General features: G+C 51.7%; 1 protein-coding gene across 1 annotated transcript; it reads right to left on the reverse strand.

Annotated features, from left to right (window-relative positions):
- Nucleotides 1–697: 697 nt before the first annotated feature.
- On the reverse strand, nucleotides 698–26,027 carry B4GALT1 (beta-1,4-galactosyltransferase 1; the record flags this gene model as incomplete). The annotated part of the gene is made up of 6 exons (XM_080638827.1): nucleotides 25,748–26,027; nucleotides 11,891–12,126; nucleotides 4,706–4,893; nucleotides 3,211–3,333; nucleotides 1,407–1,511; nucleotides 698–833 (listed from the first exon to the last, which is right to left on the reverse strand). Exons 1-6 carry the CDS (start codon nucleotides 26,010–26,012, stop codon nucleotides 698–700), a joined length of 1,053 nt encoding a protein of 350 aa, XP_080494953.1. The 5' UTR covers nucleotides 26,013–26,027.
- Nucleotides 26,028–27,033: the final 1,006 nt, after the last annotated feature.

The following is a 27,033-nucleotide window of genomic DNA, read 5'->3' on the forward strand; positions in this document are numbered from 1 at the left end:
ACCCTATGCAGAGAGCTCACTGGCAAACTTTGGTTCAAGTCATTCAAAGCCTCCTTTGAGGCTAAAAGAAATGACATTCAGTGAATCCAGGTTGTTCAACACTTGCTCTGCACTCCGAGATGTTTGTTTTGGTCACTATAAGGGAAAAATATATGGTGTTGTCCCTGTTAAAAAAACAAATAAAACCCCGAACCAAATCTAATGCAAAGCGTAAACTTGAACAATTTTAGCAGCATTTTACAGTCCTTCATAAAGTAAAACCAGGATTGAATTAAAAGGAATGTTTTCAACAACCTCATTTAAAATACCGAATGTCATGGGCAGTAATTGCTGATGCATCACAGTTGTAATCAGTACAATTTGGGTCCAGTAATTAGCTCAACATAGATAGGGAGCACTGCAGCAAACAGATCAGATTCAACATTTTCTGGCAAAGTAAGTATTTACAACTCTATGTACAGCTCCTGGACTTACAAAACAACGGAGAGCTAGAAAGTTGTGTAAAGTCAAGTTTGGAATTGAAAAAAACAACAAAAGCACTTGTCCAACCAATAAGGGAGACACTTTGGCATGCCAAAAGAGGCCTTTTTTTGTTGTTGCTGTTCATTGCAACCGTTAGAAAACCAGCAGATATAAAGCATTAGTGAGGCCAGATGTCCTGGTCCACACAGGCAAGGTCTCTCTCCTGTTTGTGATGTTAGCTATTTGGTGAGCCAATATCCACTGTGATCCTTGTATACAGAGGGTACTTGTCAGTTCTTAAGACCTTGTAGGATAGTGTGTTTAAGCCATCGGAGCTCATTGTCTCCCTTGTGTGAGCAATTCGGTCGAACCTGCAGAAGGTGGTGGGGAAAACGCAAACAAGGAAGGGGTGGAAGAAACAAAGAAAGAAAAAGACAAAAAATATTTAAACTATCTGAATTTTGCACGACATTTCTATAGCCTCTCAGGCAGCATGTCTCGTGTTTTAAGTACAACCTGAATATTATTAGTACGGGTCCCATAAACTCCCAGATTTGGCCAGCCTGAGCAGTGGGCAAAGGCATCTCTAGGGGGTAAAATTTTAGTCAGGAAAAAGCAGACAGGCTTCTAAATCACACGGGTCGTTTTCCAGCGCTGCAATGGAGCTCAGGTTTTATACGCCAAAGACAAGCTGGAAACAATTACTCGGAGAGTAATTTGCTGCATTTAAGGAAAAAGAAAGAAGAAATATTGGGTAAAAGGTCTGTAGTAATGTAATAAAGTGAGGAGGGGAAGGGGGCAGCTCACAGAAAGGTCAGCAAGGGAGGGGATGGCCGCAGGCTTTTCATGATGAGGCTTTTTGCCTGGCAAAGAGGAAGCCAAGCAGCTGGAGCAACAAAGGTGGGAGGCACCTCTTGAACTGGCTACGGGATGGGAACACGCACCTCTCAGGGTTGGGCTCGTTCTTCCGGTCCCGGGAATGCCGAATCATTCTGCACTTCCCAGTGATGGCATCTGGACGGGATATCCCCATGCCTTTAAACACCAGCCTGTAAAAAGCAAGTGCATTAACCACCTGTGACAGGCAACAGATGTCGGATGCTCTGCCACTTCTTCCATAAACCACCAATGGGGTTTGACATTTTTTTCTACGGATGTCGTTAGTCCTTTTGCAGGATTGCCAATGCTGAAAGACAGGGGAAAGACAGACCCTTTCCACACAGGCACATCATCATGAGGAAAAGAGATGTCCTCCTGCAAATACCAAGGACCTCCTAATTCACTGCACGCTGACCTACACCAACAGTGGCCTTTGGCCACGTTAATCTTGTTTCAGGCTGAAGGCTGGAATGCGAATGGGGGGCACCTAGTTTTTAACCTGAATGGAAAAGAGCCAGAGGAGCATTCATCTGGGATGTGAAAACTGCAGTGCTGGTGGAAACCGAACTGAATGGTGGTGAAGGAGCACGAGGGGGGACACACGGTCAGAGCCACAGTGGTTCTAGCTGGGACCCACTGGGCGAGTGACAGCCTGCCTTTGTTTGCATGCTTTCCGCAAGGCACCTGCAGTTCATGCAGACTAAAGTTAGAGAAGTACCTGGTTTCTTCACCGTGAGGGTGGTGAGGCACTGGCACAGGTTGCCCAGAGAAGCTGTGGCTGCCCCATCCCTGGCAGTGCTCAAGGCCAGGTTGGACGGGGCTTGGAGCAATCTGCTCTAGTGGAAGGTGTCCCTGCCTGTGGCAGGGGGCTGGAACTGGATGGGCTTTAAGGTCCCTTCCAACCCAAACCATTCTGTGATTCTTTATCTTTGTGTTTCCCTTTTCATTTCTACATAGCATCTTCTGCTGCTCAAAAATAGTGTCCTGAAAAGAGGGGACTACTGCTCTGAATGCCCTGCACCACTGGAAGGTTGTCTCTCGCTTGGTTTATCAAACAGAAGTGCTGAACCTCAGGAAGGTATAAGCATTTTTAGGAAGACCCTTCTGGAACTCCAGAAAAGCTTGGAAAGCCCTGAGAAAAGACCATGCAGAGTGGTTTTTTCATTGAGAAACATGAAGATGTCTTCCCAAACCTGCTCCCTCAATGACTTCTCGCTCTTAGTGACTGCCCTAGGGATGCACATCCACAGGGTAGCACAATGCCATGTCCACCTTCTGCCCTGGTCTTCAGGCACGGGTGGTCCCAGCCTGCCCCATGCACACACCTTCTTCCTCTCTTGCAGTTCTGAGCCTTGCTTGGTTTCCTTCCGGGCAGGAAGTGACAGCTCACGGTGTTCTTTAGAGCTGCTTACAGCCCAACAAACAAAGCTCTCCTGGGAACAAAGGGATCCACCACCAGGCTGCAGACTCAGGCAAGCCTTGGGCTGCACTGGGTTAAAGTCTTCTCCTTTCATCATGCCCCAAATCCCCTTTCTTCAGCCAGAGCCAGGAGCCCCATAAGCATGCTGCTCCAACCTGTGCATTGGTGTGGATGCTTCCAAAGCTGTGTGGTGAACGCTTGACGTGTGTGTGGGACAGGGGTGGGATGTCTGTCACTCGGACCCACCTTGGGAGCTGCAAAATGGGGTGCCAGTACCCAGCAGGAAGAGCATGCTTTCACTGAGCCACCTCCTTCCCTCACCCGGAGGGGAGGCTCCCATGATCAGGGTGAAAAGACATCCTGCACCCAGTCATCCAAGTGAGAGCAGCAGGTCTGTGCTCATCCCCACCCCAGAAGCGCTCCAGGTACCAAGGAGAGTATTTATTTACCTGTTATAAATGTCATCATCTTCGCCACCCCAGCCCCAGTAGTTGTTTGGGAACCCATTGATCTTTGTGAACTGCTCTTTGCTCAAGGCAGACACGCCTCCGAAATACTGATTGTAAGGCAGCCTGGAAGCAGAGAGAAAAGGACGTTAAGAGGAGGAGAGGCACTAGCCGAGCAGCAGCCTACCCCCCCAAACAGGGCTTGCCACAGCCCTTCACCCCAGCCTGCGATCAGCCCGCACCCACCACAAGGCAGAAGGAGCTGGTGGGCTCAGTCCCAAATACAGCTGGCAACCAGCAATGGACACAGCCTTTCACTAAGAAGTATGCTGTCCTCAAAGGACAGGCTGGTGAGAAGCACATCACCTCACCAAAGGGCAGATGGGTGACATGCATACCCCAGGAGCTGCAAGGCATTGGAGGTGATGCAGAACCGTCTCCTCCTGCAGCTCCTGGGGCTCCACAGTGCCTCAAAGGAAAGCTCATAGCCCAAAACTGAGCTAGCAGCGTGACCTTGCACATACAAAGTACATACAAGTAGCCGCTGCTCAAAACAGGGGACAATTAACCAAGGGATTGGGGACTTATGAAACTCAGACCCACAGCACGAGGAGAGGGCCCACGGAGGGATCACCAGGACCTACTGCAGACCTTGCCTCTGCTTCAACAGGCAGAAGAAACTCCCAGGGCCTGCATTTCTCTCTAAGCTTCACCCAGCTGCAAGAAGAAACTGCAGCTGCTGTGGTGCTGGTGACTGTCCTGCTCTGAGCAGAGCTGGCGGGGTCTGGAGTGGGGATGTGCGGGGGTCTTGCCACCAACACCATCTTTAGCACTACCAGACACCAGGGGGTCACAACTGGTTTTCACTTTATAGATGAGCTTCTAAGTTCCCCACTGGGGATTTGGGGTAGGAAAAGAAAAGGAAAACATAGAAAGCAAAAGACACATTTTTGTCTACAGCAGCTTGGTGAGTGCAAAAGTATGCTGAAAGGCATTTCGTTTGTGCTGCTCTCAGACATTAGGGCAGTTCCCTCAGTGGTCCAGTATCGAACAGCCAAAAATACTTCATTTTGCTCTTAAAATAGCATCTGATGCAGTCTTTTTAAAGCTGCACATAATTCTCGCTGCGTGACTGACTCACTTTTCAGACTCGGTGGAAACACTAGCTGTCCTCCAGCCTGAAACACAAGAAGGGATAGGCAGGCATCTGCAGAACTACGGGCTCCTAGTTTTTCCTTGCTCTGTGTTTCACTTTCCAGAAGCTGTGAATGTTAATAAACCACTCAGCTGCATTTCCCCCTTTCCTCCCCTCCAGCTGATCCGATCCCATCCTGCTCACAGCCACCCGCTCCCTACAGGAACACGCATGCCAAGACAGGCTTTTGCAAGAGACGTTTTCCCATGCTTTCATAGAGGGTGGGGATGTGTAATGCTGTGCCTGGCCTGCTAGCCTAACAGCAACATGAAGAATGAAAAGCCCTTCCAAAAGGCATCTCACCGGAATCCGAATTTATCCATGGATACAGAGAGGTGCCGTGGCTGGCTGTAACACTTGTAGGTGTTTCTGTCATCCATTGGGATGAGGTCTACGTCACTAAACACAAAGCAATCATAGTCATATTCTTTCAGAGCCTCTGCAAATCCTATATTCAGCAGTTTAGCACGGTTAAACTCCTCCTCTCCATCCTAAATTAAAACAAAACAAGAAAAAAGCAGTTAAGTGACTTAAATGTAACAGTTGACATGAGCAGTTTCTTACCTGCTGCTGGACACTGGTGTTGCTGCATGGGGTTGGTGTGCCTGTGATGGACTGAGCTTGAGCCTGAGCATCTCCCTCACTGTCCCACAGGACGCCCACAGCAAGCGCCCTGGAATGTTGCCCATAGGACAACAGCATCCAAGCCAGCTGCAAACCTCAGGGGCAGCCACAACAGCCAAGGAAAGGCTGGACCTGGGTCAGCTCCTGTTTCTTGGTGAAAGGCTCCAAGAGGGCAGGTTTGATGCTGAGCAGTTCCCCCATCCCACCCCCCACACAGGCATTTCAAGAGTGAGTTTTGTGATAATTGGATTAAAGTTCAGTGATTTATGGACCGCTAGGGCAAGCAGCTGGGACTTCCCACAGCAGCTGAGAAAATCAAAGAGAAATTAGCCCCTCTGGAAGATGGAACCCTTGCTGCAGAGGGAAACCTCAGCAGTGCTGTAGCTTACTGCCAGGATAAGGACCATGGACCAAAACTCTTCCGTGCTCAAGATTTCAGCGCTCTCCTGCTCAGCTCTGCCACAACAGGGCTGTAGGACTGGCATGGCCTCAGCTGAGCAGCACATGCGTGACCTGATCTGCAAAGCACCACCCGTGACGATCCCTGTGCAGCTGTGCACACACGAGGACAGAATGCTGCTCGGGCCCTGGAAAGGGCACTGCTGTGACACACAGCCGCGTTCACTGGACGGCAGGACGGTGTGACCTGCTTCCCGCAAGGGCAATGGCTTACACACCAACCACCACCATCCGCTGCGGTGCGCAGCCCCGGCTTTGCTGCTCTGCCAGCAAGAGCACAGCACAACCCACCATCTGTCCCAGGGGCCTTGTAGGGAAAATGGAACCAGGAGGGCAGTCACCAGGATGGGAAGGACTGAACAGAGCTGACACTGCAGCAGGGCAGGTTTATATCCCAGAACAGGCGCAGTTTACAAAGGGACCTGTGGAGCAGGGCAGGAAAATTTCTGCTCTCCTCCCTAAGCAAGTGCCTGAGGAGAAGCAGCCTGGCCTCTCTCAGGCAGACACATTTCAAAAGCACACATGGCTTTGAACACAAGTACAGGCTTGCAAATTGCTTGAGTACTCTTGAGAAAACATCAAACCCACAAACCCAAGAATACCAGTGGTTTGAGAGTAAGGGTTTCCAACCCAGGACTCAACTTTGCAGCAGCAGCCTCAAACCCAGACTCTGTGCAGTGCATCAAAGCAGACAGAAGGAAACTCACAGGACATCCCCAAAGGAGGCTGAAATTTTTTGCCAGCCTGGAAACTAAGACTGCCAAGTCCTTTCTCTTCTACCACATCCCACCTTTCCTCCTCCACATCCTCTGAGCAGTGCTGAGCCAAAGGACCCCACTCCTCCAACTGGGCGAGTCATCCCCACACCCTGTGGTACCCACACCAGCATGGGACACGAATCAAGGCAGACAAAATACTGTGCCCAAGGAGCAGCAGCTTAAAACAACACCTCGTCCCAGCTGCCTTTGCCTGGTTAATAAATAATCACTTTGGAAACTGTTTAATCCAGACCGGTTAATGGACCTGCGGCTAGAGAGACAAGGCAGATTCTTGAAACAGCCACAAATACCTTTCAAATGAAGGTTTTAACATTCAAGTGTCAAACCTAGGTTTTCAAAGCATTCATCACCTGCCTCAAGCATAAATGATTTCACAGCTTTCGTGGAGGAGGATCTGAGCAAATTCTCAGCATCCTCACCCGAAAACCCAAAAGGGTTCATGCAATTACTAAGGTGGTGGGAAGATGATCACCCATCATGTGTAAGTAAGAGCAGCGAAAACCTGAGTGCAGTAAATGAGGGTGAGATGAGCAAAGAGGCTGGTGAGAGGGAGCGGCTGAGGCTGTGGGATCGGAGCGTTTCCTTCCCCCAGCACAGGGGGCTGCCCAGTCCCAGCTGCCAAAAGCTCCTCAGGTCCCACAGCATCAAACCCAGCCCTGGCTCCATATTCACAAGGGGGGCTTTTCCTGGTGCTGGTGCACAATGCAGTGTGCTCACACCCCAAAGCACCAGCTGGGGTTCAGACTACAAGACTGTCTTCATTTCATGCGCTTTGGCTGCTCTTTTCATAATGAAATTTCAAGGCAAAGGGTGCTTCATGCCAATATTATTACAGGCAGAGGCTCAGCCACAATTAAACCATGCCTTCAGGTGGCCTCTAACTCCTCTAGGTGACATTGGGGATTCATAGTGCTATGAGGAGCCTTGATTTTAAACCTCTCCCTGAAAAAAACCCAAAGGACAGTGCAGTGACCAGACCACAAGTACCTGGGACCCTTCCTGTCCCCTCACTCATCCGAGCCCACACCAGGGCCCCCTGTGTGGAACAGCACCAGACACACAGCAAACACTTCATGTGGGCACTGCCGCTCTCCTCCCAGACGGACACACGGGTTCACACTGTGGGATCCAAAGGGGGGGGTGGGGCAGGGAAAAGAAATCACAATCAAATAAGGAAACTCCTTTCCAAGCCATTTTCTAGTAACTTTACAGCGAGCAGGTAGCTCATGCAGCAAGCCTTGTATTAGTGACTCCCCTGATGGCAGGAGGCTGGTTTTCTGTCCCAGGAGGTATGCAGGGCTCTACAGCATGTATCGGGGTGAAAGAAGACTGACAAGAGGCTTTGCTCTTTCGGAGAAAGCTCTGTTTCTTTACCTAAGGCAGCGCGGAAGCACTGGCGTGCTTGAAGTACCCGAGACTCAGATCTCCCAAAACTCAGAAACATGCTGTAGCCTTCCATCTCTGACCAATCCGCAGCTTTTTGAAAGAAAGCAGAGTTGGGAAATCTCCTTTTTGTGCTGCTGTCCCTGCCAGGACAGCACAAGGCACAGTACCACTCCTTCAGTGAACAGATGAAGCACAGTTGAAGCAACCTCCAGTCCTTGCCTCTGCTTCGCAGCAATTCATTCTGCAGAGGCTTCCTGTCATGTGTCCCAAGGAAATGGATTAGTTTGGACTTGCCCAGACAGAGGAGCATCACCCTGAACAGCCAGACAGTGCACAAGGGACTGCTGCTTTGAAAGTGCAGCCAAGCTCTGAACATAGCATCCATGCTTAATTCCTAGGTTTGCAACCAGAAGAGATATAGTCCAAGAACACTTTTGCTGTTTTTCTCCCCTGACAATTTTTTCCCCATGTTCTCTTGTCCTGAAACTCAGCCCATGTCTGAGTTCAGCGCTGGTACCCAGGACCAGTTTGTGGTTCCTGATTTCACTCGGTCTCGCCCAACACACCCAAGTCCATCCCCATTCTGTGGTCCACAAGAGACTGGCTGAAGGGGGACAGCGTCCTGCCTCAGTCCTACAGGATCTGACACTAACTCATTCTCACACCCAGAGACAATCAGCCTGAGCAAAACACCACGGAGGCTTTTTTACTTCCCATCCCTTACCTTTGCTGACTCTTGGTTGCTCAGCCAGACCTTCCAAAGGATGCTACCTTCTTTTAGCGCCAGATAAAACTGAAGTTTTGGAACTGTCATTCAAGCTAAAGCACCTGAAAATCAGCAAGAAGCCATCCCAACTTTGTCTTGCTGCCCACTTCCATATAGAAGGCAGCTCTGAGATTCCTCCTGCAGACTGCCACAGCACTGCAGAGGACCCGCAGCTGCATCTCTCTCACTTGAATCCTATGCTCTCCAGGTCTCAGGATGGTAATGGTGAGGATACATGTTTCTGGCCAGCTAGAAGACAGCCACCACCTCCAACAGGAGGCTGCTAGCTATGTCAGGGCTCTGGCATGGCAACCTGATCCACGATGTCCATGTTAAAGTCCATGCTCCAGTGGTCTTGAGGAGCAGGTAGAAACAGATTCCCAGAGTCTTACGGAGACACGATGAGATGCTTAGCAGAGAGAAGCTGCAGAGGAAGCTCGCCTCCCCCACCACTGAGAGGGTAAGAAGGAGCTGAGCACAATTCCCTCCTCTGCCCACATACCTGGGGGGTCCTGATACCTCCCACAGAATAACATAGATCAGTGTGATGGCCTAACCACTCTGCAAGCACATGTACACACACTCACACTCTGGAAAATGACTACTGAGGACACTGCAGGGGCCAGTGGAACATGGCTGAACTGTGTGGTTTTCAGGGAATTTGCTAAGTCTCCCAAACTTCAGTCCGGCTGCAGAGCCATTTGTGGCACCACAAAGTCACCACTGCCTTCTCGTTCGGAGCAGTCAAGCTTGCATGGCAGCGAGTGGATGCTACAGAAAGCACGTACAGCCCCATGACCATGTCTCTGAAAAATCCTACAACTGCTACTCCCTGTGTCAGGCCTGGGTTTTGCTTGGGGCGAGTGCGGAGGGTGAAGCATAATATATATTTTTTCCACCGGCTCCTGTTACATTTACAAACATTATCCCCCTGACTTCAGCCAAGTCCTGCCCTGAGGCATTCAGGCACGCAAGAGCAGCATGGTGGAGACAGGACAGACTCGTGACGGAAACACATTGCGCTGAAAGGAAGAAGTTTGACATTACCAGTGCAGCAGTAGCAGGGCTCAGCGCTCCTCTTTCTTTCTATGAGATGCGGAGCACAGAAGAGCACGTAGGCAGCGTGTAAGAGCCAGATCACACAGTAAGTCTCCTTGCTTCAGTGATTGCTTTGATATAGACAGGATTAACAAGTAAAGGTAATATTTCCCCACTAGAAGGAAAAATAAAATAAAAAAAAAAAAAAAGGAGGGCGGATGCAAAGGGAAGGACAGACAAGAAAAAGAGAAAAGCAATTGTCAAGACAGCAGAGAAATAAGACCATTTTCCTACTGTACTTCTGGCAGAATTAATACATTTTCTGCAACTCTCTACATTCAATGCTCCACTCACCCTCGAGAGACACATCCAGTGGGTTTATTACCACTGATCACTCTGCCTCTTCCAGACATAGCTTGTTAGGGGCATGCAGAAGGAGCATGTTTAATTTACAGATCAAGTAGTCTCACTGACTAACCTAGATCTGACTGCTGGATGCGTCCAGGGTGTATATAGCTTGTGTGCTGCATAACACTCTCTCTCATTCCCAACTTTGCTCAAAGGATGTGTCTGAAAACAGCATTTGCTTCAGTAATTTTAGTGAGTGTTACTTTAGAGCACAGAGACAGCCCCACAGCCCTAGTGCTGGAGGACAGGACCAGAGAAGAGGAGGAGCCAGCAATGCAGGGCAACGCAAGCCAGCATGCAGCACTGCAGCAGCAGCAGGAACTCCAATCGGGCTTCAGACACTGCCTGCCTTCACAGGCACCGGCACAGCTCCATGGGACCGGGCCCCTTGCTTTCCTTACCCTTGAACATCACTGAGAGCGAAATGCCTGCCCTGGCGGCTCTTTGCAGTGGAGAAGGCTGCTCACCCACAAGCACTATCCCCAGACTGTGGTCCTCCGCAAAGCCGCTGCAGGACCACTGCTGGCATCACACCTTGCTTCCAAGCCACACTCAGGAAAGGGAGGCACGCTGCCGTGCCACCATCACCCACCTGCACCCAGTGATCGGTGGGGACCGTGGCTCAAGCAGCCTTGTGGCACCAGTACCTTGCACAGGCAAACATTGCTGTGCAAGGAATGCAGCCTGAAGGATGAAGGGCTGGGGCTGGCCCTGCGTTGCTGGTCCGCAGCAGCACCAGTTGCTCTTTGCATTACACAGCAAGGGACGCCTTATAGGGCTTAGTTTTAGGGCACAGTGTGCTGCATAAACACCTTGTGTCCTCAGCAGTGCAACCACAAGCACAGCGGGCTGCAGACACCAGAGCAATTTGGCTGCTGTGCTTGGGAGCTACCACTAATTCCCCACAAATCACTTCTGCCCAGATCTCTGGCACCCTGGAAATGAGCAAAGTAAGAGAAATAGTAGTAATGGAGTATTGGTTTCCTCTCTAGAAAAAGGTCTCCCCTTACTTTCAATTCTATGAGGAAATTTATCGCTTGGGCGACCACTTTCAGTATTCATGGTGTTTGATATGCACAAACACATCAGCTGGTCCACACATTTAAGGAGTTACATTTAAAGAATCGTGTTATTTCACACCAGTTTTTACAGAGCTGAGAAAACAGGATATAAATACATATCCAAAAGAGAAACTGTGTTGTGAGACTGTTCAGCTGGCGATCTCCTCTGAGGCCCTCAGAACTACATCTGCCCTTTCACGCTGGAGCCCATGCAAATGCCTACACATGTTAGGCTTCTCCAGGTGTGAACAACACTCAACTATTTAACCACCATTACAGTATAAATTAAGACAGCTTATTTGGAATGAAACATGGCTTCTTCTTTCCTTAGACAGGTCTAAGGCCATCAGATACTGAGGGGAAAAAAGGCAACAAACCAACAAAAAAGCCCCTTGTTTCTTTTCTGTTCTATTCACCTGAAGATCACTCACCTGACTCCACTGCCACAGCTTTTCTTTCTTCATCCTGACACTTTGTGTACTATTACTAACAAGAATAGAAGTTGCTCAGGAAAGTGAAATCCTACAGCTTTACGGCACACCCAACGCCAGATTATGCATTAATGCTACCATGTCACCTTAAAGATCTCTGTATGCAGCTCCTGCAGCAGCTGGGAAAAAGGACCATCTGGAAAGAGGTAGCAGATTGTTAGACTGGGTTGTGCTATTAGGGATTTTCTCCCTCCTCACCAGGTGGGCTCTTTAAGCAGGAGCTCTTTAGAGTGAATTGTGCCTGACCAGAAGAAGGGACCTCAGATTTTCCATCAGAATCATTGAAGCAAAATTGCTCAAATTGCTCATATTAATTTTCACTTTTCTTTTTTTCTTATTTGTTTTCTAAAGCAACCTTACCCCTGCCTGCCACACCACTGCTGTTGAGGACAAAGCAACCACTCCTCTGTTTCAGGGGGCACAGACACTCTTAGTCATAGCAGTATAAAGGCCTGTCTACGCCTTGAGCGTCTTACCTGGTTGATAACATACACTCCATAATCTAGTTGCTGCCTTTGGAGAATTGGGTGCAGGTAATAGAGCCAGTACTTCAGGTGCTCCTCTCGGTTCCTGAATGGTATGATTATTGCTACTTTCTGAAGTGCTATACAGTCCTTCGGAGCAAAACGACCTCCTGCTTTGACCTCTGGGTTTAGTCTCGCCACTTCGTCCAGGTTCACAGGCTGGGAGAACTCCACACGTAGAGCACCAACTGGAAGAGAGGCACAGCACAAAGCAACTTAGCACACATGATCTGCTCCTCTGCGCCCATATCCTTTACATGTTTATTTTCCCGGTTTGGTTTGTTCTTTAAACACAGAGGGCTGGATGCACACAACATCCCAGCACTGCAAGGAGATGCTGAAGGATAGCATATATATGGCAGCCATATAACAGCATCCAGAGCAAACCTGCAAGTGCTGTAGCCTATTGGTATCAGACCCCAACCAAGTCACTGACGCCAACTGAGTCATAGAATACCTAGGGCTGGAAAGGACCTTAAGATCATCCAGTTCCATCCCCCTGCCATGGGCAGGGACACCTCACACTAGACCATGTCACCCAAGGCTCTGTCCAGCCTGGCCTTGAGCACTAACCAGGGATGGAGCATTTACCACTTCTTTGGTCAACTGGTCCAGTGCCTCACCACCCTCAGAGTAAAGAACTTCTAACTTATACCGAACCTGAACTTCCCTTATTTATGTTTGAACCCATTACCCCTTGTACTATCACTACAATCCTATCTGCTTGGCAAACCAGAAGCGGTGCTACCACTGGCATGTGTGCCACAAAACCAGCCTACAGAAGGGTGTTACCTCTGTGCTCTCACCTATCTCGCACAGCGCTGAGAGAAGAGCACTCCTCAAACAGCCCTGCTCTCCTACCGACGCAACTACTTACACCAGGGCTCGACACATGCAAAGTGAACAAAACCCCTGTTCTTGCTTTTTCTTTCTCTCCTATTTTCAGTGTTCTGTAGGCATGCCTGTTATTTATTAAAGTCCCACATCAGAACTGCTATAAAAAGCATATCCAGATTTGCATGGTGGTTGGCAATTCCTGCATATGGTTTCAACAGTGGCAGGTTTTGAAACCGCCAAAATAATCTGTGCCAAAACTGGTGTGTAGAACTGAGAAGCTCCCCTGGCACCACAGAGAGGACAGCAGCCACTGAGATAGCTGTTCAAAGCCGAGCTCAGTGAGAAAGGGCAGAGACAGCCCCAGGCACTGATACGGCCAATGAGACCTACTCTGCAAGACTTTGGCTCATGCGCTTGCACGCGTGCTCATCGCTTGCCAGGGCTTCTCTGCTCTGCCACGTGGCTCTGCAGCACTAGATCACAGACATTTTGTGCATGCCCCCTCTTTCCATCCAGGCTGGCCTTTCCGTGGTATCTGCTTCCAGCAGCTCCAGCCCTGGTGAACAGGCTGGCTGCAAAAACCCAATGAGCACTGTAGCGGTCTGCAGAAGGACCTCTCTTGCTGCCATGTCCGGCTCCCAGTAATGGTGAGCTAATAAACTGGGCTTTGCAGGCAAGCTCCGTTCCCAGTGAAGCCTCTGCAGTGGGCAGGGATGCTGAGGCCCCCACACATAAAGCAGGTCTTCACCATAAACACCAGGCTGAGGATCACTCCTTAGAGATTTGGCTGCTGTACCCTCTGCCTGTACTCCACATGGGTGTGAACACACACGTGTGTGTGCATGCGCTCACTGGCACATGTGTCTCAGAGCTCCCATCTCCTCTTTGCACGTGCTGAAGAGACACCCAATGCACCTCTGAGGACACACGCAGCATGTACATGTCTCTGTCTGTGTGTCACAGTGCCCTCACAGAGCCCTGTGAGAAAAGACACAAGTGACTTTTAGAGCTCTGAAAGACAGCGGCAGTACCAATCAACCTTGTGCATACCCCAGGATGTGACTACAATAAAAGCAGAAACAATGTTCCAGGTGTACAGCTCACTCGCTGCTTACAGATCTAGAAGCTGCTTTAGCTCAGTTGTGCTGCTCCACAAAATGGGTACTCCCTCAAGACTGAAGATAGCAAGAAGAAGACCAGCCAAACAGGTAGAGGTGCTTGGTGTATCCCCAGAGGCAGCGAGGAGGCTTTGCTCCCAGCACAATGAAGGTAAGACCTTGTAGGACCTGGCATCACAGGCAGGATGCTAAGGGATCTCCTGATCTCCGCATTTTGCACAGGTTAAATGGGCAAGCCTTCATGTTTCTCTTGCACAAGGAGAAAGAAGACAGTGATTCCTCAGGCTCCAGCACTGGGATCAGTCTGTTCGTGCCCCCCGCACCCCCATGGTTCCAGGGTCCACCCCAGTGTGCCTGCTCTGCTCCCCACCCTCTCTGCCCCACGGGTCCTGCAGACGCCTGCCCTGCGGCTGCACAGCCAGGGCCAAAGCCTTCCCAGTCGAAAAGCGGCTTGCAGGGAGAGCCTGGAGGGCGCTCTGCAGTGGGAGGAAGAGGCAAGAATGGGAGGAACCAGCGCAGGAGGGAACATGCAGTGGCATGACCGGGCATGGGGCAGAGCCTCCCCATGCAGTAGGACAGGCAGGGGGCAGGCATCGGAGCAGCACAGTAGGAGCTGGGAGAGCGCATCTGTTCCTCTGAATGTAGGTACCTCCTCCCTGCAGTGAGTGCTCTCTCAGAGCTGCCTCTGGCCCCAGCACACATCCATGCCTGCTTCCCCCTGCCCATCCCTCTGCCCCTCAGTGTTACCTCCAGTTGGAGACTGGCACTCACAGCCAGGATGATGCCTACAGCAAAGGGTGTTGCATTGGGCATGGCTCACCTAACCATGGTCATAGCCAGCAAACGGGATTATGCTGGGCATCTGTGCCCAGGGATGCTATTTCCCTGCCTTGCTCATGCCCTGCTGCCAGCAGCGGGACCGACCCAGCCAGACACTGCAGGAAGCAGCAGGGCGGAAGCAGCACATCCCTTCACAGGGCCCTGCCAGCACTACCCGCTCCCTGGCGCCGGGTGGCTGCTGTCCCATGGAGCAAGCCCCTTCCTGCCACAGAGGGATGAGCTCTCTGCTCCCAGTTGCACCCAAGAAACTGCAAGCCCCATCAGCCCAGGGGACGCTTTCTGGTTTAACGAACAAAGGCTCCTTTAATGTCTCACACTCACACAGCACAAAAGTTTGCCATTTAGGAAAATTTAGAGGGGAAATCTCCTGCTGGTGGTTTGTGAGCTCCAGCTGGGCAAGGATAGCCACAAGCTATCCGGGACACTCCAAGCAAGGCTTTTTGCAAGCTGGCACTCACCAGCCCCCCAGGGCTAAACATAGACAAATAACCCTGCCAGTGCTTGCTCTTGTTTGCCTTCAGGAGGCTGGAAGGTCAGCAAGGAAAAGATATGAGAGGAAAACACATTCATGATAAAAACCAGCTGCGGAAGACAGGCATTCAACAGTTTCAGGGTCCTGACGGAGACTGCTGAGAGAGAGATGATCTGTGCTGCTCTGACCTCCAGTTAATCAAATCAGCTTAAAGGCAACACACCCTCTTACAGATGCCGCCCCGAGGGATGCAGCCTACACGGAGGTCAGTGAGAAGACCCCAGGCACTGGCACTGTACATGTACAGGAAGGCAAGCCGCTTCTGAGGCAGGCTTGATGCAAATCACCCGGTTCATACACTCACTGGCGTCAGTAAGAATACAAAAAAGGTGAAAAACCTGAATAGGCTGTTTTCAAATACAGAATGGCTAAAACAAGGTAGACCTGGTAAAGCAATGTGGCTGATGAAAAGCAACAGCACCATACCACCCGCTGCGCATCAGTGGTTCCAGTTCACTTCCCAAGCCCGACAAGGCTGAAGCTTAATCTGCAAACACGGGCTTTCCAGCTGGGGACCAGAATCATGGTTCCAGTTGCTAATTTTAAATAACTTTTAAATTTGACTGCCTGGATAGCAAGCAGCCTCAAGGCTGTTGTCTCACAAGGATGCTGACAGGACATGATCTGCTGATCCCATGAAATCATGTGAAGTTTGCTGCAAATGCTGTCCCACTGGCCAAAACTCTATCCCTATCTGTGTTTCCTAGGTAAAATTTTCAGCCCAATTCGCTCTATTTCAATCTTTTCTGCTCCTGGTCAAGGTGACTGCCTGACATAGGAGTCACTGTATATTAAGCCCCTTGCTAAAAACAGGCAGGCATGACAGAGCTATGTGGACTTGCAACTCTGGTCACCCATACAGCCTAGGATTTGTAGGCAGACACCCTTTGGGTTCAGAGTTACAGAGTTTATAGAAACATAGAATGGTTTGGGTTGGAAAGGACCTTAAGGTCATCTAGTTCCACCTCCCTGCCATGGACAGGGACACCTCACACTAGACCATGTTGCCTAAGGCCTTGAACACTGCCAGGGATGGGGCATTTACCACTTCTTTGGGCAACCCATTCCAGTGCCTCACCACCCTCACAGTAAAGATCTTCTTCCTTATATCTAACCTGAACTTCCCCTGTTTAAGTTTGAACCCATTGCTCCTTGTCCTATCACTGCAGTCCCTGACAAAGAGTCCATCTCCAGCATCCTTGTAGATCCCTGTCATGGTTTAAGCCCAGCCGGTAACTCAGAACCACAGAGCCGCTCGCTCACTTTCCCCTCTTCCTCTTTCCCCCGCTCCCAGAGGGATGAGGAGGAGAATCAGAAGAATGTAACTCCCGCGGGTTGAGATAAGAACAGTCCAGTAACTAAGGTATAACACAAACCACTACTGCTACCACCAATAATAATAGTGATAAGGGGAATAACAAGGGAAGAGAACACAACTGCTCAGCACCCGCCGACCGATACCCAGCCCGACCCAGCAGCGATCTAGCCCTGCCAGGTAACTGCCCCCAGTTTATATAGTGGGCATGACGTGCTGTGGTGTGGAATACCTGTTCGGCTAGTTTGGGTCAGGTGTCCTGTCTCTGCTCCCTCCCGGCTTCCCCTCCTCCCTGGCAGAGCATGAGACTCACAAAGTCCTTGGTCAGAGTAAACATTACTGAGCAGCAACTAAAAACATCGGTGTTATCAGCGCTGTTCCCAGGCTGAAAGTCAAGACCACAGCACTGCACCAGCTACTAGGAAGGAGAAAAAATGACTGCTACTGCTGAACGCAGGACAGCCCCCTTTGGATACTGGAAGGCTGCTATGAGGTCTCCAAGCAGCCTTCTCTTCTCCCAACTTTCTCAGCCTGTTTTCACACGGGAGGTGATCCAGCCCTGTGATCATCCTTGTGGCCTCCTCTGGAGTCCCAACAGCAGCTTTGCAAGCCTCCACTGTACATTTTTAGCAAAAGAAAACCTCGAAAACATGAGTAAGCAACTGCCGGAAGCTGGCAAAAGCACGCACCCAAAGCAAACACTTCAGAGACTGTGAAAGGAGGATTTACAGCTGGCAGTGGTAGGGTAATAGGAAAGGTGCACACAAAAATAAGCCAACCTCCTCCTGCCCCCCCATCTCTGACATTCAGAAACGTTCCTGCTCTAAGGGAAGGTACACAGGAAAAGTACTGTGCAGGCTCAGATGCCGGGGCGGCCGTCACGGTGTACACAAACAGGAAGCAGCTTCTCACATGAAGCAAAAGGTGAGGCTTGTGAAACGCCAGAGGTAGCACAACACTCAAGGCTCAGGAACCAGCCCCACAGCCCTGGTGATCTTCCCATCCCCTCCTTCCCAGCAGCCACATGTGCCACAACAGCTAATCCTCCTGCAGCATGAGGCTGCCAGCACGCGTCCTCGCTGGTGCGCATCCCCCTGACTCAAACGAGAGGACCTTGCACCAACAGCCCAGAATCTGCTTGGCTGGATGTAGAACAAATCTAAGGGCTGCTCCAGTCTCTCTGGACCACAGATACTACAAGAGACCGGAAAACTCAAGAAGCGATGCCCAGAATTATACCCTTGCATTCCAAGGAGAGCAGCATTGCACTCCATCCAAGAAGGTGGTAGCAGGTAATACAACGTGGGGCAGCAGCTATAAAGGGCAGCCCCGAGGGGTTCAGGTAGGACAGGGTGGGGGAGAACCCCTTCCCCAGGAGGGTGGTGCAGCCCCATCAGAGGAAAATGTGATGGAGGGCAGCTGGGCTCATGAGTCGGTTTGCAGAGGTACCCATCAGAGCAAACCGCCCTCCCAAGCACTCCTCTGGGAAAAGTGGCACAATTCACCTGCATGCCTTAAGCCAGGTGCAAACCTCAGGTATTTAATTTGATGAGAACGAAAGCAAAAGCGTGCAGCACAGAGGCTGGAAAGAATGCCTCTCCAAACAGTGCAGAGAAGAACATTTCCATTGCCCTGGCCGAGTGCTCTCCAGCCGCCGAGGCCACATGCACACCCGCCCTGCCGAGCTCAGACAAACCTCATGCGAAAAGAAAGCTGGAAAAAGAGAAGCAAAACTTGCAGGAAGGAAAAAAAAACCAACCCAAACCTCTCTCTGCAGGGGCCTGGCAGAAAAGGGAAGGGCTGGGAAAAACAAACCCCGCTCCACCCCAGACAATGCAGGGGCATGTCCCCCCACCCCAGGCTGTGGAGCAGGGGTCCCTCAGACCCACGCAGCACTCCAGGGCAGGCAGGTACCTGCATCCCACAGCTCAGCAAAGCAAGCATTTCCCATTAAAATCAGCTTGACTTCAGAGCCGTGCCTGCATAGGCGCTGGACCAGCCAGGCTTGAAATGGGGGTACAGCCCCGTGGTGGAGGATGGGACTGGTTCCCCAAGCAGCCCCTGTCCTGGCGTTTGAACCACTGTATGACATGGTCCAGTGTGAGGCGCCCCTGCGCATGGCAGGGGGCTGGGACTAGATGATCTTAAAGTCCTTTCCAGCCCTAACCATCCTGTGATTCTATGAAAACATCTCTGACTCCTCGCAGACTGGCTGGCAGCTGCCGCCTCTTGCTGCCCGCACCTCTCACTCCCCCATGAGTGTTCTTAAAGGAAAATAATCCTTAGGTCTGGCTAGAAATATCCCAGTGAGGAAACAAAGCCTTCCCAAGGATGAGGATACATACGTTTTCTTTTGCTGGTCTACACGGGCAAAGTTGCACCCCCTTACAGATGTCAGATATGCCAGTGCAAGGCTTGAGCCTTGTAGTTTGTTGCTACACCGGTGCAGGGCCTGTCTTAGGCAGGTTCACGCTGTGTCTGGCATCTTCAACTGTGGGAAACAGGCTGAAAAACCCAAGAGGGTGCATCACATACACTGGCAGCACTGGGTCTGCATGATGGCAGGTTTGTATGATTAACTGAGCGCTTACAGACAGAGACAAATGCATCTTAATCCAACTCCAAACACTGCCTATTCCAACACAAGGTCTCACACCATCAGGACACGGTGTCTTTCAAGAGAAAAGAAAAAAGTTTGCCGTTTCCACGAGAAGGTACTGTTGGGAGAGAACCAGAGTCCTCATCGGTGGCTGAAATCCAGCACACACTCACGGAGGCAGCTTTGAACTGTCTCCCTTTGAGCTGGGCAATCTGCATGCGATTAGCCCTTCTCATTGCCTCTTCGAAATTAAATTCCAGGCCCTCAAACAGCAAACTCAAAACAAATAAACACAGGGGCCTGGATCAGAAAAAGGCTGAGCTGCCCCCTGCCAGGAACCCCCCACCCTGCTGCGGGGCAGGATGGGAAGACAGGAGCAATCCCAGGATGAGTGGCATCCCAGGAACACAGCTCTGCCACGGCAGCCCCAACACACAAGGCAGCCCCCAGCTTTCCTGCCCCATCCCATCCCACGCCATTAGCAGTGCCTGCACTCGGATCCCACCGCTGTCCTGGGTGGGGTGGAGGTGTGTCTGTCTGCATAAAACCATGCCAGGGCTGGCACACCCCTAAAAGCATGGGGTGCTGCCAGCAAGCAGCAGGGAGGTGAGGACAGCAGCAGGGCATTGCATGCCTGGGGCGATGTTGCCCAAATCCCACTGCCCCAGAGCACAGGGAAGCCCGCCCCATAAAGCCTTTGCAGGGATGTTTCCAGCTTCAGCAAGATGTGCTTGCAGGCAACCGCTCTCAAAGCAAGTCCAACGTGGGGAGGTGGCAAAGCAGCCCGCTTTCAGGCAAACATCTGCAGGGGCTTCGGGACTGCCCCGAGCTGTGGCAGCTCAGCTGCAGCTGAGAGGCAGCTGGAAAGGCTGTTTGCCATTCCCCAGTGACACCAGCAGCCACTGCTTACCTGCCTGGAGGTGCTAATCCATGCCTGGCTTACCAAGCACTTCTTGCAGGCAAGGGGCTCTGGGCACTGATTCGTACAGTAGAAAACGCTGTTGCAGGGCCAACGGGCTGAGCTGTGCACTGTCTTTAGGCCAGAGAGACAGGGCTCAGTGAGCTGACACTGCTCCTCCATCCACACCCCAGAAAACCCACATCTTTGGCACCACCACGGCAGCACTGCTGTATGCTGGGCTCACTGTGTCCCCAAACCCCTCCTGCTCCATGGAGAAGAGTGTGCAGGAGGGAGGGAGCAGAGCAGTGGCTGCAGGATGCTGCCAGGAGAGGAAGGTCCATCAGCAAGGAGAGGAGGAAGGTGAGCAGTGGAGCACAGCAGCTTCCTCAGGCTGCCTCTGAGAGCACCCGCAGCACGCTACACTTTGGGGTGCAGGGGGTCTTAACACAGTGACAATGTCCTCCATCTGCTGAGTGAAGTCACACTAAGGGGCTCCATACCAGAGGAGGAAAGCTGAGAACTGAACTGAATTCTGCATCCCAGTGCAGTTCAGGAAGCCGCGAATGCCTGTCTCCTTCCAAACACAAACTTGGCCCAATTTCCAAGGAAACTAGCTGTTCCTTCAGATCGACGCTGGCAGAGGAACGAGCACATTATAAAACTCTACGTGCATGAGACGGGAAACTTTCCTTTCCTCCCCAGCACATTCCATCTGTGGTGCTGTATCCCTGAAACAGCTGCGCTCCAAGCAGGCATGGTACCTTTCCGTTTGCAAGGCCAATGAATAGTCCTTGACCTCCACTTTGATCAGCTAAGAGGATGCTAGGGATGCTCTCACCAGAGAGGCTGCTGCCCGGCCACAGAGAAAGCCTGCACTTTGGAGGTGCAAGCGCTCCCAACGGCACGGGTACCTGTGGAGCTGTCAGCAGTGTTACCAGGATCGCACATTTGTTCCCTGCCAAACAGCTTAAACATACCCTTTGGAGGAGTTTAACACAGTCTCTCAACCCCTCTCTCAACCCCTCTTTTGAGGCCAAGAAAGCCTAAACTTGAGCAAACTAGTCCACATGTGAGCTCCCCCTCCCCTCAGCCCTCTCCATGCTCTCCTTTCTAGTTTCTGTTTTACTTTTTCAGCACAAGGCAGTGGAGAGACACTGCACAAACCCCAACTTGCAGCCACCAAAGTAAAGCCCACAGCACCCGGGTTGGCGGGTAGGGGTGGTGGGAAGAGGCAGAGATAGCGGCTGTATTGGAAAGGTTCAAAATAACAAGCAAAAAAAGACACATCAGACAATAGCAGGCTCAGGTGAGAGGAAGGCAAGATGCTGCGTGTAAAGCAAATGCCTTCTCCACCACTTGGTATCATAAGTGACTTCACAGATTCAGAAGCCTGCAGTTTCTGGGGCAGAATCCATCCTCCCCAGCAAGACAAGAGCCCATGACTGCAGATGGGCAATGTGACAGGAACCAGACTCCAGGCATGCCAAACCTAACAAACCTTTCTGGCACAGTCACCACCTGAGTCTCCTTAAAAACTAGTGTTCCCAGCACCTCTTGAGTTTTCACTCTCTGGCCTCAAATTATGCTCTCCTAGAATTCTGCCAGTGCTAAAGCATCCTCCACTCCTGCCCATGCAATGTCCACGTAGGCAGGGGCCTTAAACTAGATTATCTGTGAACTTGCTGACCTCTCAGGCAGCTTACCACCTCTAAAAACTTCTGTAATACAGGCACTCAGCATCACCACAGATTTGACATGTCTCCTCCAAACCTCAAAGCATCAGAATACCCTCATCACTTCAGCATCTACAGGTTGGAGTGACTGCTTACACTGACTACGCAGGCATCAGAAGCAGTGCATGGAAGACAAAGGCCATGCCATAGGTCCTCCAACCAAACGACAGCTGCTCACCCACAAGGTGGTCAAAGGAGCTTGTTCCTCTCGATTCTTGTTTTATTGTTAAACATGAATTGCTAACAGTGGGAAGCACCAGTTTCTACCCAGAACTCTGGCATTTCAAAGAAGCAGTTGTTTTTCCTGCATGCCCAAGATCCCTGAAGAGAAGGCCTTGGGAGTGTTGGCTGATGAGAAGCTCAACATGAGCCGGCTCCAGTGTGAGCTCACAGCCCAGAAACCAACCGTATCCTGGGCTGCATCAAAAGGAGCATTACCAGCAGGTCAAAGGAGGTGATCCTGCCCCTCTGCTCTTGTGACACCCCACTACAGTCCTGCATCCGGCTCTGGGGACAACTACACAAGAGGGATGTGAACCTGATGGAGTGAGTCCAGAGGAGGCCATGATCAAAGAGCCAAAGCACCTCTGCTATGAAGACACACTGAGAGAGCCAGGCTTGTTCAGCCTGGAGAAGAGAAGGCTCCAGAGAGACCTTAGAGCAGCTTCTAGTGCCTAAGGGGGGCTGAAACTGAAACCTGGGGCTGAAAAGCTGTTGAGCCAGACACTTAGTGGCAGCATGTCTAAGGCACTTGGGTTGTCTCTGCTATGAGATGCTCACGGAGTTGAGGATATGAACAGATCTCTTCAGCCTGCCATCCCTTACCAGCCACACCTGGTATCTGAACGAGGGTCAAAAATGGCTAGGAGACAGCTGTCTTCCAAAATAACCTTCATAAACAACATGTGCTCTTGATCAAGCAGGACTTGAAAATGACATCCCTGAAATCCCTTACACAGTTAAGCCTGTGCCATGAGACTCTGCTCTGCAGAAAGCATACAGTCTGCTTTAAGATGGGCTCTTCTGGAGAGGGATCTTGCTACCGATGAACCTGTCTCTTCCTGTGCTCTCTCCTAAAATCAGCAGGCACATAAACTACGCCATCATCAAAACACAAAGACATCATAGAATAGGTAGAAGAAAAGCATTCGACTGTTTTCAAAGCATTCAGGCCAACATATATCCTGCTTCTACAGAGCAACTTTAAAACTTCTTAAAAACCAAACAAACAAGCAATACATTTCTACATCTCCTAAAGAATACAACAGTGTGGCGAATGGACACGTACAGAATATATCTGGATTCACTCGTTTCTGGGCTTCTCGAAGGCTGCAATTTCACCGCAGCAAGCAGGCTCTGCTTCTCAATATGCCATTTAAAATACTCATTGACACACAGCTCTGAACTTGAGCATAAATCCACAATGCTTATATTAACTTGTATCAGAGAATTTCACAGCTGTTAAGGACTTTTAATTCAAACTTGAATTATAGTATTATTTACCCAGCCCTGATTTATGCTTAACAAATAAAGGCAAGTGAGCCATAAAAGCGTTTTAAATTTGGCAGCTCCTTGTAGAGATTAAACCTCATTCAGCTAATCTGTTTGTTGCTGTGCCAGAAAGCAGGGATTGTAAACTGCTCCTCTAAACATCGCTAGGAAGAAAACTGTGTGCCTCTGAAATGAGTACCTGGCTATGTGACCTTTCAAAAAGCCCGAGCAGCTCAGTCACACATATCCTGTGTGATTCATCACATGCTCCCCAACGGCACGGGAGAGAGAGGGCAGAAAATAATAAAAACCAGGGTGAGGTGCATTTATAATTTAGGTTTACACTGAGGGCACAGGTCAGTTGGAGCTACCTGTTCCCATCAGAGCACTTCTCCATGGCTTTGGGAAGGTGGGAATTACAAGAAGGGCTGGCTGGCTACTGCTTGTTACGTTCATACCAATAAGGAGCTTTGTGCACAAAGAGAAGAGGGTTTTCTTTGAATCCTGGGTGGGTGAATTAAGTGGCAGAAATGCCTGTGGAGCGTACAGCTTTCCATCCCCACACTGGCCGTGGAGATACAGGAGATGCTGATCAGGACAGACTCATCTAAGGCATGATTGCGTTGCTTTACAAATGCTGTTTACTAATAAAACCTGAAATGAGCAGGGGAAAAAACAAATACCCATCAGGTCTCTCGCCTACACACTGGCTTCAAGGTTTTCACCTACATGCTGGCTACAAACCTTGAAGCCGTGACAATGCTGGCCTCTAACTGCACTAACTGACATCTAACTGCACCCCCGTGAGTACTGAAGGTAACACGGCTAGAAACCGTCTGCCTACTGTGTTGTTAAGAGCTGCTTTCTACATGGCTCTGAAGCTCTCTGAACATCTGCAACCACTTCCAATAGCCTCATCTGGCCCTTGGCAGATTCAGCAAATCCCACTGAAGATGTCACAATGACAATGTAAAATACTTTAACTGATCCTTCAGCCAGTAACTCCGATAAATGCTTTCAATCTTGAGGACACTAAGAGCATTTCTCTGAATTCCAGGCATTTAAAAAGCACATGACTGCCTCTTGAGAGGATCAGGGTAAGTGGAGACCATTTAAAGCAAAGCCATATTCATAAAGGACTCCCACATCCACTTCATGAGGACAGGCTTGAAAAGCCACTTTCAGCTTAAAGTGATCTGTCGGAAAAAAAGTGAAAGATACTAATAAAAAACAACAACAAAAAAACATAGCACAGTTCCTTTTAGCGACCTCAAAACCGCCTTCCTAAAATAACAAGCCATTCATTTGTTATGCAGACGCACTGATCCATAAACAGCTGACCAGTGAGCAGCCAGAGAATCTATGAATTTCTGTGCCTGTTTTGTAAACTGAAAACCACATGTAGCTTCTTGAAAGTCTCTTCCCCCGCTGTCATCTCTGGTAATAAAGGTGCCCATGCTAACGTGGCACACTGATGAAGAGGGAGATGATCCCCAGGCTGCAGGGCCCAATTAGCCTGTGGCCAGGTCATTATCCACTGGGATGGCTCAGGTTGTGGTAGTGAACTCTACCTGTGCCGCAGGAGGGTCTATTCAAGGAGCAGCAGCAACTCCAAATGTCAGGTTGGGCGAGGGCGTTGTAAGGGTAGGAAAAAATCCGAAACCCACCTCCCCTCCACCGCTGCCTCCTGACAAAGGCAGCGGGTCAAACCAGATACAGGTGCTCAGTGTAGAAATGGAGACCACCAGCTGGCTGCAGACCTGCCAACCGCCTACCAGCACCCAGGCTGTCCTGGTGGGAGCACAGCTCCAGTGCAGATAAAACACACGCCAGGCTGCCACGTATCAGGATACTGCATCACAGCACCAAATACGTGGGAAGCGCCGCTGGGATGCATAACAACTGTATTCATGACCCTGCCTCACAGCGCTTTGTAAATCCATGCTGCTCACCGAGCAGGTCCGCGCACACAAAAGGCTGCGGGAGCCTGCACAGCGCCAACGGCCCGTCTGATGCTTCCTGTGAGATTGCGCAAGAGCAGTATTTTGGGTAGAGTTCCCAGAGGAAATTACCCAACCGCTCCGGCAACCAGAAACCCAGCCGGACGGGGAGGGCGCGCTCCCCGAAAGCGCCGCGGCTCCGCTCTTCGCTGACTCCCCTGAGAGAGCATCCCCCCAGACACCGGCTCCCCCGGGATTCTCCCACAATCCCCCTCCGGCCAGCCGCACGCGTGGACAGCGGCGCCGCTGTCACCCCGCGCTCAAGAGGGCCACCGGTGCACGACGCGCGGCGGCGGGATCCGGCGGCGGATGCTGCCCTCGGGTCGCGGACCGCGGCACTCCCCCCGCCCCGTATTCCCCGAGGAGCGGACGGCGCCGGGCACCCGTCGGGCGGCAGGAGGAGAGGAAGCGGGGGCCCCAAACTCATACAGGACGGCACTCACCGAGCAGCGGGGAGAGCTCAGGGCAAGGGCCCGTCGGCGACGAGGCGGGCGGGGACCCTGCGGTGGGCGGCGGCGGGCGGGAGAACGGCAGCGAGAGGTTGGCGGGCGGAGGGCGGCGCGGCGGCGGCTCGGGGCTGCCCGGCGGCCCCAGGGCGCTACCCGCCAGGTAGTAGAGCAGCGTGGCCGAGAGGTGGAGGGCGCAGAAGGCGACGAGGAGGCGGCAGGCCCGCTGCAGCGAGGTGCCGGGCAACGACTGCTCCTTCATGCCGCTGCGCTGGTGGGGTGCGCCGCCCGCCCCGCGCAGCGCCGACGATGGGAGACAGGGACGGGGCGGGGACCGCGGCGGCTCCGCCTGCCGGGGACGGCTCCGAGCCCCGCGCCCCGCCCGCAGCTGCCCTCCTCAGGAGGAGCACCGGCATCCCCCTCGCAGCCCCCCAGTATCCCCCCAGCATCCCCCTTCCGGCATCCCCCTGCCGGCCTCCTCCACGTATCTCTCCCCGGGATCCCCGACAGCATCTCCCCCCCCCCCCCATCCCCTCCCCGGCATCTCCCACAGCATCCCCCACCGCATCCCTCTCTGGCTTCTCCCGCTCCATCCCCCACAGCATCCCCCCCCAAGACATACCCCATCGCATCCCCCCCGGCATCTCTTCCCCCCCCCGGCCCGGTATCCTCTCCTGGCATCTCCCCGCCCGGCATCTCTCCCTCCGGCAATCTCCCCGCCTCAGCATCCGCCTCCCGATATCCCCCCTCCCGGCATCTCCCTCCCGGCATCCCCCTCCCCGACGTTCTCCCTTCGGCATTCCCTTCCCCGGCATTCCTGCCTCGGCATCCCCGTCGCAGTCCCCTCTCCTGCCCCTGTCAGCGCTGGACCGCGGGAGCTCACCGCGCCCTTCTAGCTGACTCTCCAGCACGGTTCCTGGCAATACCGCGTGGTAACGGAGGCTGCAGGTTCGTGCAGGTCACTAGCAGCATGGAAAACCCCTGGGCTATAGCAGAGGGGTTTAAAAGGCCCCTGGGAGCTGCTATGAGATAGCGCAGACTGTCTTTGGGCTCCTGCCCCTTGGAGGGCTGCAGGTAGACTTCACTAGGCACAACTAAGTGTAAATTGTAGTTTCCTATCAGCTCAGTGGAGCTTGTTTCAATGTGTTTTCTACCAAATGAAAAAGGCCAGGACCACCTTCGTTGAATAAATCACAGGACCCCCCAGCGCCTGCGGCGGGGCCTTCTGCAGGTCTCCTGCCTAACATCCTGCTCGGAGCAAGACTGTTGCCAGCAGCAGGTAA

Source organism: Psittacula echo (assembly GCF_963264785.1).
Source record: "Psittacula echo genome assembly, chromosome: Z".
In the NCBI taxonomy this organism is placed as follows: Eukaryota; Metazoa; Chordata; class Aves; order Psittaciformes; family Psittacidae; genus Psittacula; species Psittacula echo.